At 33.9% G+C, this 15,286-nt stretch overlaps 1 protein-coding gene across 2 annotated transcripts in view; it reads right to left on the bottom strand.

The window, feature by feature from the left end:
• LOC148949912 (cartilage oligomeric matrix protein-like) overlaps positions 1–15,286 on the bottom strand; it is a 334,413-nt gene that overhangs the window by 201,400 nt on the left and 117,727 nt on the right. For both annotated transcript variants that reach the window (XM_089091996.1, XM_089091995.1), the window contains exon 5: positions 4,600–4,707. In XM_089091996.1, coding sequence (XP_088948122.1) covers positions 4,600–4,707 — 108 coding nt within the window. The remainder of the gene's footprint in view (positions 1–4,599; positions 4,708–15,286) is intronic.

The following is a 15,286-nucleotide window of genomic DNA, read 5'->3' as shown; positions in this document are numbered from 1 at the left end:
GTTAACACTACGTCAAAAGACACTTTGTGCATCTAGGTTATCAAAAGGGCATACTTGCAATACCTTTTGAACAGGTAAGAGTCAGAATATACAATAAAACAATGCTCTCTACATCTCGGTTGTCAGAAGGGCCTATCTGAAACATCCCAGGAAAAGCTGATGGCATTTATTTGAATTTTTAGAGAATCTTGAGGTGGCTGTTGAAATAAATTTAAAGAAACTGGTTGTTTGTAGTTATTTTTTTTATTTAATTTGGAGCTAGATTTGCATATTCAATTTAAGTTTTACTCGTTTTAAGATTTATCTATTCACTCAAATTAGAATCTGTTGTATGTTTGCTTGCTATTATTGTTTATTTAATTATTGTTTTATTCCCTCAAATTAGAATCTGTTGTATGTTTGCTTGCTATTATTGTTTATTTAATTCCTACTCGTTTTGGATTTCAATTATTCTTTAATAGTAATTTCTGGTCGTTTTGAGGTTTAATTACTATTAGAATTTTCTTCTGCTGATCTTGAGTTTAATATAGCAATTACTTTTCTGTGAAATATTTATTTTTTGAACAGTTTTTTTATTTAATCAATGGAAAAGGGAGAATGTTTGACCCTAGTTGTGCTCGAGTAGACTAAGGGCACTAAGGTAAAATTTTAGGGATTGCTGAGGGCATATTGAGCTAATTCAAAGGACACTATTGAAATTGAAGATATCAAAATGATGTATCTGTATTATCTGCCAAAGGGACAAGGGTGCTAAAATTGAAATTTTTAGTTTTACTAACTACTACGATTGCAGATACGACTAGTTACGACTGCAACTTCGACTACATCAGACTGTAAAAACTTATAACTACGGCTGCTTCAAACTACTACTAAATCTACATCTGACTGCTTTCAGGTAATGTTGATAGGGATATTGAACAAAATCAATGCACAGTATGTGCATTCTGATTATCAATAGGGAGATTCAGTAATATCTCAGGCATGGCTGGGAAATCAAATTGAAATGTACAGGGCACGTGAGTCGTGCCTGAACCATCAAAGAAAGCTGAGTGGGATGTTAAACTAAATTAAAAGAAACTTTTTACATCCAGGTTATCGAACGGGTTGGCTATATTTGCAATACCTTAGAAGCAGTTAGGGGTCAGCATATACAATAAAACAATTCTATGTGCATCTCTGTTGTCAGAAGGTGTGTATCTGAATCATACAGGATTGGCAAACGACATTTAGTTGAACTTTCAGAGAAAGTCAAGCGGAGCGCTGAAATAAATCAAAGTAACTAAATAAAACTATTAAATTAAAATCAGATATTTTAATTGTTACGCCTGAGAGATGAAAAACTGGCGTAAGGCTCATTATATTATAAGAAAATTTAACAATCAAAACATACAGAGATTAGTTAAAAAAAAAAAAAAATCTGAAAAAGAGGTTTTCAATATCTATTTAAAAAAAAAACAGTTTCAATTTTTTGTAGTCAGAAGCAGTCAGAGTTACAGTCATAAGCAGTCGTATTTGAAATCGTAGTGGTAATAGTAGTAGTGGTTTAGGATTTTCAATTTATTGTCCTTATCCCTTCTAAAGACGTTGCAAATACACCTTTTTGATTACTTCGATTCAGGTTGCGTCTTTTGACTTGGCTCTACATACTCATCAACAATTCCAATAGTTTCCCCTTAATAACTTTATTCTATTCCAACACTCCAAGGCTCAAATGTTTCTGCTTTTCAAGATTAATTAAAAAAAGAATTCTGACAAAGAAATTTTGCAACGAGAAGTAAAGGCAATATCAAACAGTTCGTGGTAACAAACTGTAAGTAACGAGCGACCTGGCTCAATAGTAACCAAAACTGTAAAAAACATAATTCTGATACCAGTAGATACATGAAAAGGATATGATTTTTATGCTGATTTCAAATAAATAGGTTTCAACAAGTTTAGTCTTACTCATCAAAAGTAATGCTCCTGAGACAATTTGCCTTATTTTTGAAAAAAGGGAGAAACAGCCCCTAAAAGTCATAGAACATTAATGAAAATCATACCATCAGATTCAGCGTATCATAGAACCCTGCTAAAGAAGTTTCAAGCTTTTATCTTAAAAAATGTGGATTTTTGTAGTTTTTTTGCCAGAAGATAAATCACGGATGCGCGTTTATTTGTTTTTTTTATCTTATTTTTTTTCCCCCTGGGGTGATCGTATCGACCCATTGGCCTTAGAATATCACGGGAGGGCTAATTCAAACGGAAATTAAAAGTTTAGTGCCCTTTATTAGTGACCAAAAAAATGAAAGGCAACTAGGCCCTTTCCCACACTCATTTTTGCCCCAAAGTCACCTGATCAAAATTTGGAGATAGCCATTTTGTTCAGCATAGTCAAAAAATTAAATAACTATGTCTTTGAGGATGACTTAATCCCCCACAGTCCTCGGAGAAATGTCTGCAAGTGAAGAACTTTGCCCTATGTTTATATATAGCATTGGTTATTGGGAAGCATACCGAAGTTTTCAGGGGGATTTTTTATGGTAGTTGGGGGTGGGTGGGTAAATAATGACGTGGGAGGATCTTTCCATGATGGAAGTTTTCACGGGGGAAGGGAGATTGCTATGATAACTTATTTAAAAAAAAACGATCAGAAATAAAAAAAAAAAATTTCAACTGAAAGTAATGAACAACATCAAAACTTAAAGCAAACAGAAATTATTACGCATATGATTGGGTTCGTCCCCTAGTCATTACGTCGCTCTTTACGCTATAGTTTTTTTTGTACTTCAGAGCTGTCATCAGAGCAATTTGTTCTAATTTACGGCCTTTGTGATTAAGGGATTTTCCGTAAAGAATTTGAACAAAATTTGAACCTTAGCGTAAAGAGCAAGGTATTGACAAGGGGGCGAATCCCCTAATATACTTAATAAAAATATATGAAAATAGAAGTTTGTTGCGCAAGTTAATTCGTAAGTTACGTCAGATCAAAATTTCTAGAAAGCCATTTAGCTAAAAATAAGTAAATTAATATGCAAATTTTGCTTTAATTATTCATGTACAGTGAGCCAAAATCAAAGCTGCTTTAATTCAAAAACGTTCAGAAATTAAACAAAAAAAAAAATTTTATCTGAAAGTAAGGAGCTATATTAAAACTTAAAACGAACAGAAATTACTCCGTATATGAAAGGGGATGTCCTCTCATCAACGCCTCGCTCTTTAAGCTAAAGTTTGACTCTGTCTCACAATTTTATTTTTTTAAACAGTAGAAAACTTTCGCGGAAAGAGCGAGGCGTTGAGGAGGGGACAGCCCTTTTCATATAAGAAATAATTTCTGTTTGTGTTAAGTTTTAATGTCGCACCTTACTTTCAATTAAAAAAACTTTTTTTTTATTTAATTAAACTTAAGATCAATAGAAATTATTTCCTATAATAGTTCAAAACTCAAAACCACCAGAACTTACTATTAAGGAATAAATGAAACCCAAAACGAACGGAAATTAAATGAACAATCATAGCAACATACAACAGGTAGTAATATAAATGAATATATAAGCCTTAAAACGAATAAAACATAAATTGAATATGCAAATCAGCCTTAAAATAAACAAAAATCATTACAAACAAGAGTTTAGCTACTATCCCCTTCCCTAACTGTAAGTGTCTAAGGCCTACAGTGTCATTTGCGCTTTACTGAAAACGAATTATATTACAAATGTAATCTCTTGTACTATTAAAAGGCAGAAAATAATAATAAAAATAATACTGAAATAAACTATTGAACTGAGCTTTCACTACATATCAAATATTAAGTTTAATTTTAATAATTCTTTCCAAGGACTGATCAAGACACAAATATTTTTCAGTGAAGCACAAGTGATATAGTTGCCTTCAAATGTTTATAGTTGGAGAAGGAGGCAGTAGCCAAACTCCTATTTGTTGTAATTTTTTTCCGTTTTAAGTTTGATTGACATATTCATTTTAAATTTTGCTCGTTTTACTATTTATTTATTCATTTGTATTAGTAACTGTTTCATATTTGTTTGCTATTATTGTTCATTTATTTTCTGTTCATTTCGGGTTTAATTTATTCTTTAATAGTCATTCCTTGTCGTTTTGAGTTCAAATTAATACTAGAATTTAGGTCTTCTGTAAGAAAAGCTAAATTCTTGGGAGGGTGTAAAAAAGGTTTTGAATTGTTTGGTATGGAGGAGCAGTGCGTATTGCTCTGTTGGCCTCTGGTGGCTTTGCACTGCAGTTAGTTTTTAGTAGTAGTAGTAACAGCACACAAATTCGAGATATTAAGATTATTGGAAACTTCTTCCACAAATTTTTGTTGTAAAGAAGAGGATAAATCATTGAGGGAAACTGAAGATACCTGCTCAATGTCATTCAAACATAACTTAACTCTCTTTGATTAGGCCAGTCAATGATTTATAAACAAGTGTGGTCTGGAGCTACATTAGCTCATGATCATTGCTATTCAGGGAGACGGCTTGAGGTTATTCCTACAAGTTCATTGTCATTGTACTGGAAAATTATTTAACCAATTCAGGATGGGAAACCACCTATTTTAAAGGGAACATCAGCTCCCCTGATATGGCTATATTGTTAATGTCTTACTGGTCTATTAGGAATTCCATCATTATCAGCATCATCATCACAGGCATCACCTATACCGTCCTTATCAGAGTCTTCTTGTCCAGAATTTGGAGTATCAATACAGTTATCCTGAAAAGAATATGATATGGTATACACAACCGTGTAATAATACAATAAATAGCTACAAAAACCACTCTGCCTTTCCATCATAAACACAAACCATAGGTAGAACAGTTAAAAGAAAAAAAAATTGTAACGTTTGAAACAAAAATTAGCTTTAAAGGTCGTATTTTAATTTATATTTTCTGTATACATATTCTTTTTCGCTTTGCTGAGGACAGCCCTTGAATATAGGGTCAAAATATTCATTTGAGGTTTTAGTTCCACTATCTTACAAAAGAAAAATCCTCTACTGTTCTACCTATTTTTTGTGCTTATAATAACACACGGCTTCTTATCAGCGATACACAACGGATCACAAACGAAAATAATGGACGACGAAATCTGGAGCTAGAAGACAAGTGAGAGCGAAGATTTATTTGAATCACAAACTGAAATGACGCGCGACAAGTGAGAATCACAAAGAATTACGAACGAAAAAATGAACTATGTAACAAGAAAATTAAATTAAAAACTATTACTGTGGAAAAACAGGAAAAAAAGTTCAAATTCATTTGCAGTTGGAAGACAAGCAACAGCGAGAATCATATATGCATAAGCCAGCTTTCCATAATATTCCATAGCTTTTAATGAGTAAAATTAAACTTGATTTTTTTTTTCAATTTAGAGTTAGCATGAATAATGTAGTTTATTTTTGTATTTGATGTAATCAAAACTGTATCGAATTTTTTAAATATTTACCTACTGTATGTTACTACTAGCCGTTAAACTCAAGAGTCTTTCAATTGTAAAAGAGGGCTAATATTCACTCCTTTGAGAACGATATGAATCCCTGAAAAAAGTCGACCGCTTGCTGAGCACCAGAGACCGAGCAATAAGACACCAGTTGATTATCACCAAATTATGTTTACTCCTTTTTGTGTAATCCCAATTTTTAATTTGGTAATTCGTAAAAAGGTGCTTTACTTTAATGCAATACTGTCTAGTGTTATATGAGATTCACCTATTAATAGGGCTTCATGCAGTTATTTTGTTATAACTGGAGTTCTCACTTTCAGCCTGTTTTATCATAATCCAAAGAAAAGAAACGGCAATTTAAAGAGGGTTTTCTCGCCTCGCTCTTTCTTCAAAATTTAAAATTTTACCTATCTGGTCACATATCCTTCGGTTTTCGAAGCTTTGTCAAATAATCGTAGTTTAATCTGCTAGTTCTCCAGTTTAAATAGCATCAAAAATAATTTAACCTGGTGAAGCTGGAATTTTCACTTTTTTCCGTCTCATCAGAAGAAGAAGAAGAAAAATGAATTTAAGAAGGGTTTTCTCGCTTCAGTGTTTCTTACACTGTTAGCCCTTACAAAGATTAAATAAAAGAAAAGAAAGATTAAATAAATTTTTCTCAAATGAAGATAAAGAGCAACATTAAAAAAACAGAAATTATTCTGTATTTGAGGGAGGCTGTCCGCTCCTACGCCTCCGGTCTTTATATTAAAGTTTGACTTTTTGTCTCAATTCCTACTTAAAAAAAGAGCGGGATTTGTTTTAATGGGAAGTATGTTTAAAGCACTATAAACATTTAACATAATGAGTGGAAGGTTAAGCTGGGGGTATTCACTTCCTTTTTGTTTGTTTCAAGTCTTAAAGGAGCTTTTCATTTGCGTTCCAGAAAACTCGTTTATTTTTAATTTTTTGTTTGGTTTCTGTAGCATATTTAGTGCTACCCTATATGCAAAGAGAGGTACCATTGCTCAAACCCAAATCTTTGAATAAATACCTAACTTTTGTACGGCAATTCTTCGACAAAAAGAGCTCATTTGTCTATTCACTTTTCAAAATAGAATATATTTATCCACATGAATCTGTAATGTTTTAAATATAAGGGGGGCTTTAGCTCCCTTGAAGAAAAATTTTAAAATTTTGCGATTGGTGGCCTTTAGAATCTCATGCATGTTGATTTTCATTATATGATTTTCATCAAGATACTAATCATCAAGATGGGGAGTTTAAATTCCAGTTCCAATTCCTGTTCTAAAAAAAAATCGCAAAATTCCTGTGCTAATAACTTTTAATAAGTCAAATTAAACTTACTAAAGTTTTTTTTATTCAGAATTAGTCTTTTTTATTTTTTATTCAGAAAAAAAAATTTATTCAAATATATATTTTATTCATTTTTTATTCAGAATAATGTCTTTTATTGTGGATGTAATTGAAACTGTCTAGAATTTTCACACTCTTTACTTAACGTTTGTTACTACCAGCCATTTAATTCAAGAGTCTCTGAGATGTAAAAGAGCTCACTTTGTCTATTTACTTTTCAAAATAGAATATAGCCTAGCGTTTTACGAGAAATTATACGTTATGGACCCTGACAGAAGGAAACACGAAATTGATAGCACCAATCTCGGAACAGAAGATATGGGAGGCTATGAAATCAGCTAATGAAAATGCTAGAGGTTGAGACGAAATTAAATTACGAGTATGGAAAAAGGCAAAAGTATTATGCATACTCTGAAAACTGTCGTTTTCAGCCACATGTTTTTATTTTGCAGCTGACCAAAAGAATGGACAACACCTATAGCTGTACCATTTTATAATTAGATAAGAAAACAAGTTTTTTAACTGAAAGTGAGGAGCGACATTAAGATTTAAAAAGAACTAAAATTATTCCGTATATAAAAGGGGCTGTCCCCTCCTCAACTCCTCGCTGGTACGCTAAAGCTTTTTATTGTTCTAAAAAATAGAATTAAGAGTAAGAGTCAAACTTTAGGGTAAAGAACGAGGCGTTGAGGAAGGTACAGTCCCTTTCATATACAGAATCATTTCTGTTTGTTTTAAGTTTTAATGTCACGCCTTACTTTCAGTTAAACAAACCTGTTTTTAATTTTAATTTCTGAATGTTTTTTAATTAATACAGGTTTTGATTTTGGCTCACCGTACTTGAATAATTAAAACAAAATGTGCATATTAATTTTACATATTTTTTTTTTTAGCTAAATGGCTTTATCGAAATTTTGACCGGACAATTTTGAGGAAAGGGGGCAGAGGAAGAGGCCTAGTTGCCCTACAATTTTTAAAATTACTTAAATAAGAAATTAGAAATTTATACTTATTTACGAGCATTTTTATTAGTAACAAATATGCGCAATTTCCGTATTAACTTACGTAACGAACTTCAATATTCGTATATTTTTATCCCGTATATTAGGGGGTTCGCCCCCTAGTCAATATCTTGCTCTTTACGCTTAAGTTCAAATTTTGTTCCAGTTCTCTAGGAATGACCCCTTAATCCCAAAGGCTATTTAATCATAGGCAGCGCAATAGCGCTGCCTAAGTAAAGAACGATGTCGGCACAATGTATTTTTTGTTTTGTTTTTTTATTTGGTTTTAGATCTGGGCACTTTGTATCGAAGGAGTTGTCTTAGAAACTCCGAAAAGGGCTTATTCAGTGGGATGTTGGAGTGGCTTTAATAGTCGCCCATTTTAATAGTCGAAAGTGATTGGAAGGCAACTAACACCACTTCCACGCCTACTATTTCCCCAAAATCATCCAATAAAAATTTTGAGATAGCCATTTTGTTCAGCGCAGCTGATTTCCAGATATAAATTATGTTTTCGAGGAGGACACTCCCCCACAACCCTCAGGGCAAGGGTTGTAAGTAATGCTCTGGGGGCATATAAGATTTTTATAGAAAACGTTGTAATAGAAACTTTAATAGAACCCTTTTTAATAGTAGAAATTGATTGAAGGGCAACTAACCCCCCTCTCACATCCACCTTTTGCCCAAACATCCAATCATCCAATCCAATCAAAATTTTCAGATAGCCATTTTGTTCACCGTAGTTGAAAATTCTGAAAATTAGTCTCTGAGGATGACAACCCCCCTTCCCCACAGCCTTCAGGGCAAGCGTCATAAGTTATGCCGAAAGTGATTGGAAGGCAACCAACACCCAGTCCATAATTACCATTTCCCCAAACACATCCAATCAAAATTTTTAGATATTCATTTTGTTCAACGTAGTTGAAAGTTCTAGAAATTAGGTCTTTGAAGATATAGACCCTAATTCCCCCACAACCCTCAGGGCAAGGGTTATACGTTTTGCCCTGGAGGCATATATGGTTTTTATAGAAAGTTTTGTCGTAAAAACTACAAAAAGGGCTCATTTGATTGAAAGTGATCAACTTTTTAATAGTTCAAAGTGATTGGAGGGCAACTAGCCACCACCCCCCATGCCCATTGTTCCCCCAAACACATCCAATAAAAATTTTGAGACAGCAATTTTGTTCAGCGTAGTTGATTTTAAGATAATAAATATCATTTAGAGGAGGACACTCCCCAAAACCCTCGGGGCAAGGGTCGTAAGTTATGCCCTTTGGGCATATAAGGTTTTTATAGAAGGTGTTGTCATAGAAACTTCAAAAAAGGCTCTCTCGATTGGAAATTTAAAGGGCTAGTGCCCTTTTCAATAGTTGACAGTGATTGGAGGGCAAATAGCCTCCCCGCCCCCCCCCCCGCCCATCAATCCCACAAACAAATCCAACCAAAATTTTGAGATAGCCATTTTGTTCAGCGTAGTTGATTTTCAGATAGAAAATATGTTTTTGAGGAGGACACTCCCCCACTACCCTCGGGGCAAGGGTTTTAAGTTATGCCCTGGGGGCATATAAGGTACTTATAGAAGATGTTGTCGTAGAAACTTCAAAAAAGGCTCATTCGATTGGAAAATTCAAAGGGCTTGTGCCCTTTTTAATAGCCGAAAGTGATTGGAGGGCAACTAAATCCCTTTCACGGCCACCTTTTCCCCAATCACATCCAATCAAAATCTTGAGATAACTATTTATTCAGCGTAATTTTAAGTTCTGTAAATTAGGTCTTTGAGGATGACAACCCCCTCAAAGCCCACAGGACAAGGGTTGTAAGTTATGCCTGGGGTCATATAAATTTTTTATAGAACGTCGTACGTTGTCGTAAAAGCTTTTTAATAGTTGAAAATAATTGGAAGGCAACTAACACCCCTTCCACGCCCACCATTTCCCCAAACCCATCCAGTCAAAATTGTTGTGATACCCATTTTGCTCCACGCAGTTAAAGTTCAGAAAATTATACCTTTGAGCAGGACACTCCCCTTGGTGTCTTCAGGGCAAGGGTTTTAAGTTATGCCCTGAAGGCATATAAGATCTTATTGAAAGCTTTGTCGTATAAAGTTGAAAAAGGGCTCATTCGATTGGAAATTCAAAGGTCTAGTGCCCTTTTTGATAGTCGAAAGTAATTTGAGGGCAACTAGCCCCCTCTCTCGCCCACCTTTTCCCCAGATATATCCAATCAAAATTTTTACATAGCCATTTTGTTCAGTGTTGTATATTTCCAGATAGAAATTACAGTTTTGAGGAGGACACTCCCCCACAGCCCATAGGGCAAGGGTTGTAAGTTATGCACTTGGGGCATATAAGGTTTTTATAGACTTGTCGTCGTAGAAACTTAAAAAAGAGTTCATTCGATTGGAAATTCAAAGGGCTAGTGCCTTTTTAATAGTTGAAAGTTATTTGAGGGCAACTAACCCCTCTCTCATTCCCACCTTTTCCCCAAACACATCCAATCAAAGTTTTTAGATAGCCATTTTATTCAAAGTAGGTGAAAGTTTTGGAAATTAGGTCTTTAAGGATGACTACCCATCCCCCCCTCCTACAACCCTCAGAGCGAGATTTGTAACTTATGCCATGGGAGCATGTAAGGTCTTTATAGAAAGCGATGTAGTAAAAACATCAAAAAGGGCTCATTCAATTAAAAATTAAAAGGGCTAGTGCCATTTTAATAGTCGAAAGTGATTGAAGGGCATTCTTCCCCCCCCCCTCTTAAGCCCACCATTTCTCCAAACACATCCAATCAAAATTTTGAGATATGCATTTTGTTTAATGTAATCGAAAGTTCTGGAAATTAGGTTTTTTAGGATGATAAGCCCATCAGATCCCTCAGTGCAAGGGTTGTAGTTACTCCCTGGGGTATATAAGGCTTATATAGAAAATTGTTGTAGAAATTTCAAAAGGGGCTCATTTGATTGGAAATTGAAATTGCCCTTTTTAATAGTCAAAAGTGAGGGGAGAGAATTAATACCCCTCTCACGCCCACCATTTTCCTAAACACATTCAATCAAAGTTTAGAGATAGCCATTTTGTTCAACGCAGTTGAAAGTTCTGGAAATTATATATTTAAGGATGACAAACCCCCTAGAGTCCCAAGTGCAAAGATTGTAAGTTATGCCCTGGGGAAATATAAGGTTTTTAATGATAGAGTTGTCGTAAAACTTCAAAAGGGGCTAATTCAATTCGAAATTGAGAGGGCTAGTACTCTTTTTAATAGTTGAAACGGATTGGAGGGCTACTAACCCCCCTCTCATGCCCACAATTCCCCCAAAACACATCCAATCAAAATTTTCAGATAGCTATTTTGTTCAACGTAGCAGAAAGTTCTGGAAATTAGGTCTGTGGGGATGAGAACCTCCTAAAAGCCCTCAGGACAAGGGTTGTAAGTTATGCCATGGGGGCTTATAAATTTTTTATAGAACGCGTTGTCTTAGAAACTTCAAAAACCTTCCACGCTCACCATTTCCCCAAAAACATCCAATCAAAATTTTGATATAGCCAATTTGTTTAACTTAGTTGAAAATTCTGAAAATTAGGTCTTAGAGGATGACAAACACCCTCACAGCCCTTAGGGTAAGGGTTGTATTTTATGCCCTGGGGGCATATAAGGTGTTCATAGGAAGTGTTGCCGTAGAAACTAAAAAAGGCTTCCCTCGATTGGAAATCAAAAGGCCTAGTGCCCTTGTTAATAGTCGAAAGTAATTGGAAGGCTTGACATTTTTATAGTAAAGATCGATATGGGTATAATGTATTATTTTTGTTGTTGTTGTTGTTTAGACCAGATAACTTTGTATCGAAGGATTTGTCTTAGGAGCTTCGAAAAGGGATCATTTGATTGTAAATAGAAAGGGCTGATGCCCTTTTTAAAAGTCAAAAGTGATTAGAGGGAAACTAATCCCCCTCCCAAGCCCACCCTCCCATTTGACTTTATGCTTAAAAACTAAATGTTGCCATAAGATTAAATCAAAATTCACTGTTTTAATGCTTATTCCCAAAAAGACATCTCAGCAGTATCCTCAAAATGACTGAGAGTATTGTGTTCAAACCTTCGGGGCTGCTTCTGCTCTTAAAATTTAACCAAATCAAAACAGCGTAAGTGTATCCAAGCTATCAAAGAAAGTAAACAGATTTTTTTGCGAATGGTATCAAGTTTTCCAGTTCAGGTCAACTAGAGGAGGTATGAAACTAAATTAAACACCAATATTTGTGTCCAGATTTTAAGAGGCAGTATGTTGTTAAAAGTTGCTGAAAATTTTTCTCTAGAATACAAATAGCAGGCCAAACTAAAAACTCTTAAAAAAATGAAAAGATTTAAAGTATTATTTTCTTTTTCTCTGAAAAGACTTTGTCATTATAAAACAAACAGAAATTAATTAAAAAAACTTTTTCCACAAAACAAGTTTTTCAAATAAAAGTGAAGAACTCAAACTTGGGCTCAAAATCCCTATGCCTTCCCAATTCCAGAACATAATTTGCGCTTTACTGAAAAAAATATAAATTTTTTTCAAAATATAAAGTCAAATTACATTAACATTTAGATTATATAATATCAGTATATGTATATTAAACTGACAATGCACATTCTATTGTATTTGTTTCAGTAATATGCAAATTTTGTTCTGGCCTTGGGAAGGCATAGTTGTTTTGAGCCCAACTTAGGTTAATTTCTGCTCCTTTTAAGTTTGACGCGGTTATTTCTTGTGATTTCTGTTCGTTTTGGATTTCGTTGATTTATCGATGCTGATTTGCGGTAGTTTCACGCTTGGTAGATCATTTGAATTTATTTTTGATCATTTTTTTTTTAATGGAGCTCTTTACTTTTCTTTGACAAATTTTTTGTGGAAAAAGTGTTTTTTTATTAATTTTAAGGAAAAGTTGCTACTTCTATCAGAAAACTTGGTAGCATTGAAAGAAAATTGATAATTCTAAAAGAAATAAAAATTTTTGTCTCAAATTTTGTCTCTCTTAAAAAAACTTTGTTACTGTTAAGAAAAAACGTCGTTACTTCGAAGAAAAATTTGTTAGTGTTAAGAAAAACTCACTTCTTCTAACAGAAATCTTGTTAGCTTAGTCACAAAATTGTTATTTCTAAGAGAAATTTGTTATCTTCGACGGACAACTTGCTGCTTTTAGAAAAAAATTTGTTACCATTAAGAAAAAACCTGTTAAATCCATGAGAAATTTAATAATATTAAGTTAAAGTTTGTCGGTATTAAAAAAAAAGTTGTTGCTTCGAAGAGAAAATCTGTTAGTATTAAAAGAAACTTGCTACTCCTAGCAGAAAACTTGGTAGCATTAACAGAAAATTATTACTTTGAAGAGAAATTTGTTATCATTGACGGAAAACTTTCTGCTATTCTCATATGAAACATTAACAGAGGTAAGACTGAGAAGATAAAAAAAGACATAACAATACAAAAATAAGCCAATCCATATGTTTTAAAGGGAGAAAATTTCGAAATTGTACTTTGAAGACATCAATTGAGGTGACATAGGCAACATAAGCTACAACACTAAAATAATATCTTGAGTCGTACGTTTCATACGAGAAACTTCCAAAATACACTTTTTAACATACGTTTCAAACGGAAAAATTCCATGGTGCACTTTGAACCATCAACTGAGGTAACACTGACAGAAAAGCTACAACACTACAAAAACATCTTGAGTCTTACTTTTCATACGAGAAACTTCCAAAATACACTTTGAAACATCAATAGAGGTAACACTGACAAGATAAACCTCAAAACAACAGTATAAAAACATTCTGAATCACAATTTTTCAAATGGAAAAATTCCATGATGCACTTTTAAAGAACAACTGAGGTAAAACGGACAAGTAGACCTCGACACAACACTAGAAAAACATCTTGAGGGACACGTTTGAAACGAAAAAAAATTCCAAAACGAACTATGAAATATCAACTGTGGTAACAGTGACAAGACAAACCCTGACACTACACTACAAAAATATCTTGAGTCATAATTATCAAACGAGATACTTCCAAAAGGAACTTTGAAACATCAACAGATGTAACACAGTCAAGATATAGCACGAAACAAAGCTACAAAAATATATTGAATCATATGTTTCAATTGAGAAAATCTTCCAAAATACAAATTGATACATCAACTAAGGTAGCACTGACATGATAAACCATGACACAATACAACAAAAATATCTTGAATTATGTTTCCTATAAAAAAAAATGAAATTTGAAACATCAAGAGAGGTAACCCTGATAAGATAAAGCACAACAAAACACTGTAAATACATCCTGAGTCATACTATTCAAACAAGAAAGCTTCCAAATGCACTTTGAAGCTTCAACGGAAGTAACATTGACACTCGAGGCTGAATTTTTTCATGCCCGGGATCTATTAAACCCCAGGAGAATATTGGACAATATGTAAAAATAATAAGAAGAAATTAGTTATCTTTGATGGAAAACTTGCTGCTATTAGGAAAAAAGTTGGTACTTCAAAAGTAAATTTACTAGTGTTAAGAAAAAGTTGCTACTTCTAACAGAAAACTTGGTAGCATTAACAGAAAATTGTTACTTTTAAGGGGAATTTTTTATCTTTGACGGAGAACTTGTTGCTATTAAAAAAACTTTGTTAGTATTATAAATAACCTAAGTCATACGTCTTATTCGAGGCTGAATTTTTCATGCCAAGGAACTATTAAACCAAACAAAAATAGTGAACAATATGTAAAAATAATAAAACATAGAAAACAATATATTAAAATTCTCAAATCTCGGGGCATAAGCCCTAGAAAATATTAAATATATGAAGTAAATGTTCAAAAGATGAATATAATTCCCTACATCCTTAAAATTATTGTATATCCATAGTCAGAATTTTCCCGCAGTTGGCCAGGTGCGCAATGCCGTGGTGGTGTGATGTGTTTTGTGGAGCATAATGAATGGCATGGCCAGTGAAAAGTAAGAATCAATGGGTTGAAGCATAATTTTTAATAAGAAATGTCTGAAAATCTCTTAGCAATGATGATGTGATGTCAGAGGGTGCCCCGGAGTAGTAGTAGTGAGTAGTGTGGAGCAAATTTGTTGGAGTGTCATGCTCTAGCAAAGCATTGGCGATTTCTCTCTGTTCAAAATTTACTATTTAATTTAGATACAGTAGCTTATTTTCGGAGTGAAATGGTTGAAAATGTCTTAAGGGGATGATGAGGGCTGGTGCCACGTGGATGACGGATGGGGAGGTGTTTAATGCCACGGTGGTGTGAATTGACATGGTATATCACGTAGGGATGGGTTGGGAAAACTAGAATCACTGGATTGAGGGCATAATTTTTAACAAGAAATGTCTGAAAACTGTCTTACGAATGATTGTTAGGGTATTGAAAGGGCAGTCAAATAATGGTAGTGTGGCATGAGTTGGTTGGGCATGTAATGCCATGGTGGTGTGATGTGTTTTGTGGAGCATCAT

Source organism: Artemia sp. Qi Xiang Cuo, chromosome 7 (genome assembly GCF_049724085.1).
Source record: "Artemia sp. Qi Xiang Cuo chromosome 7, ASM4972408v1, whole genome shotgun sequence".
In the NCBI taxonomy this organism is placed as follows: Eukaryota; Metazoa; Arthropoda; class Branchiopoda; order Anostraca; family Artemiidae; genus Artemia; species Artemia sp. Qi Xiang Cuo.
This window is presented reverse-complemented; position numbering and strand designations above follow the sequence as displayed.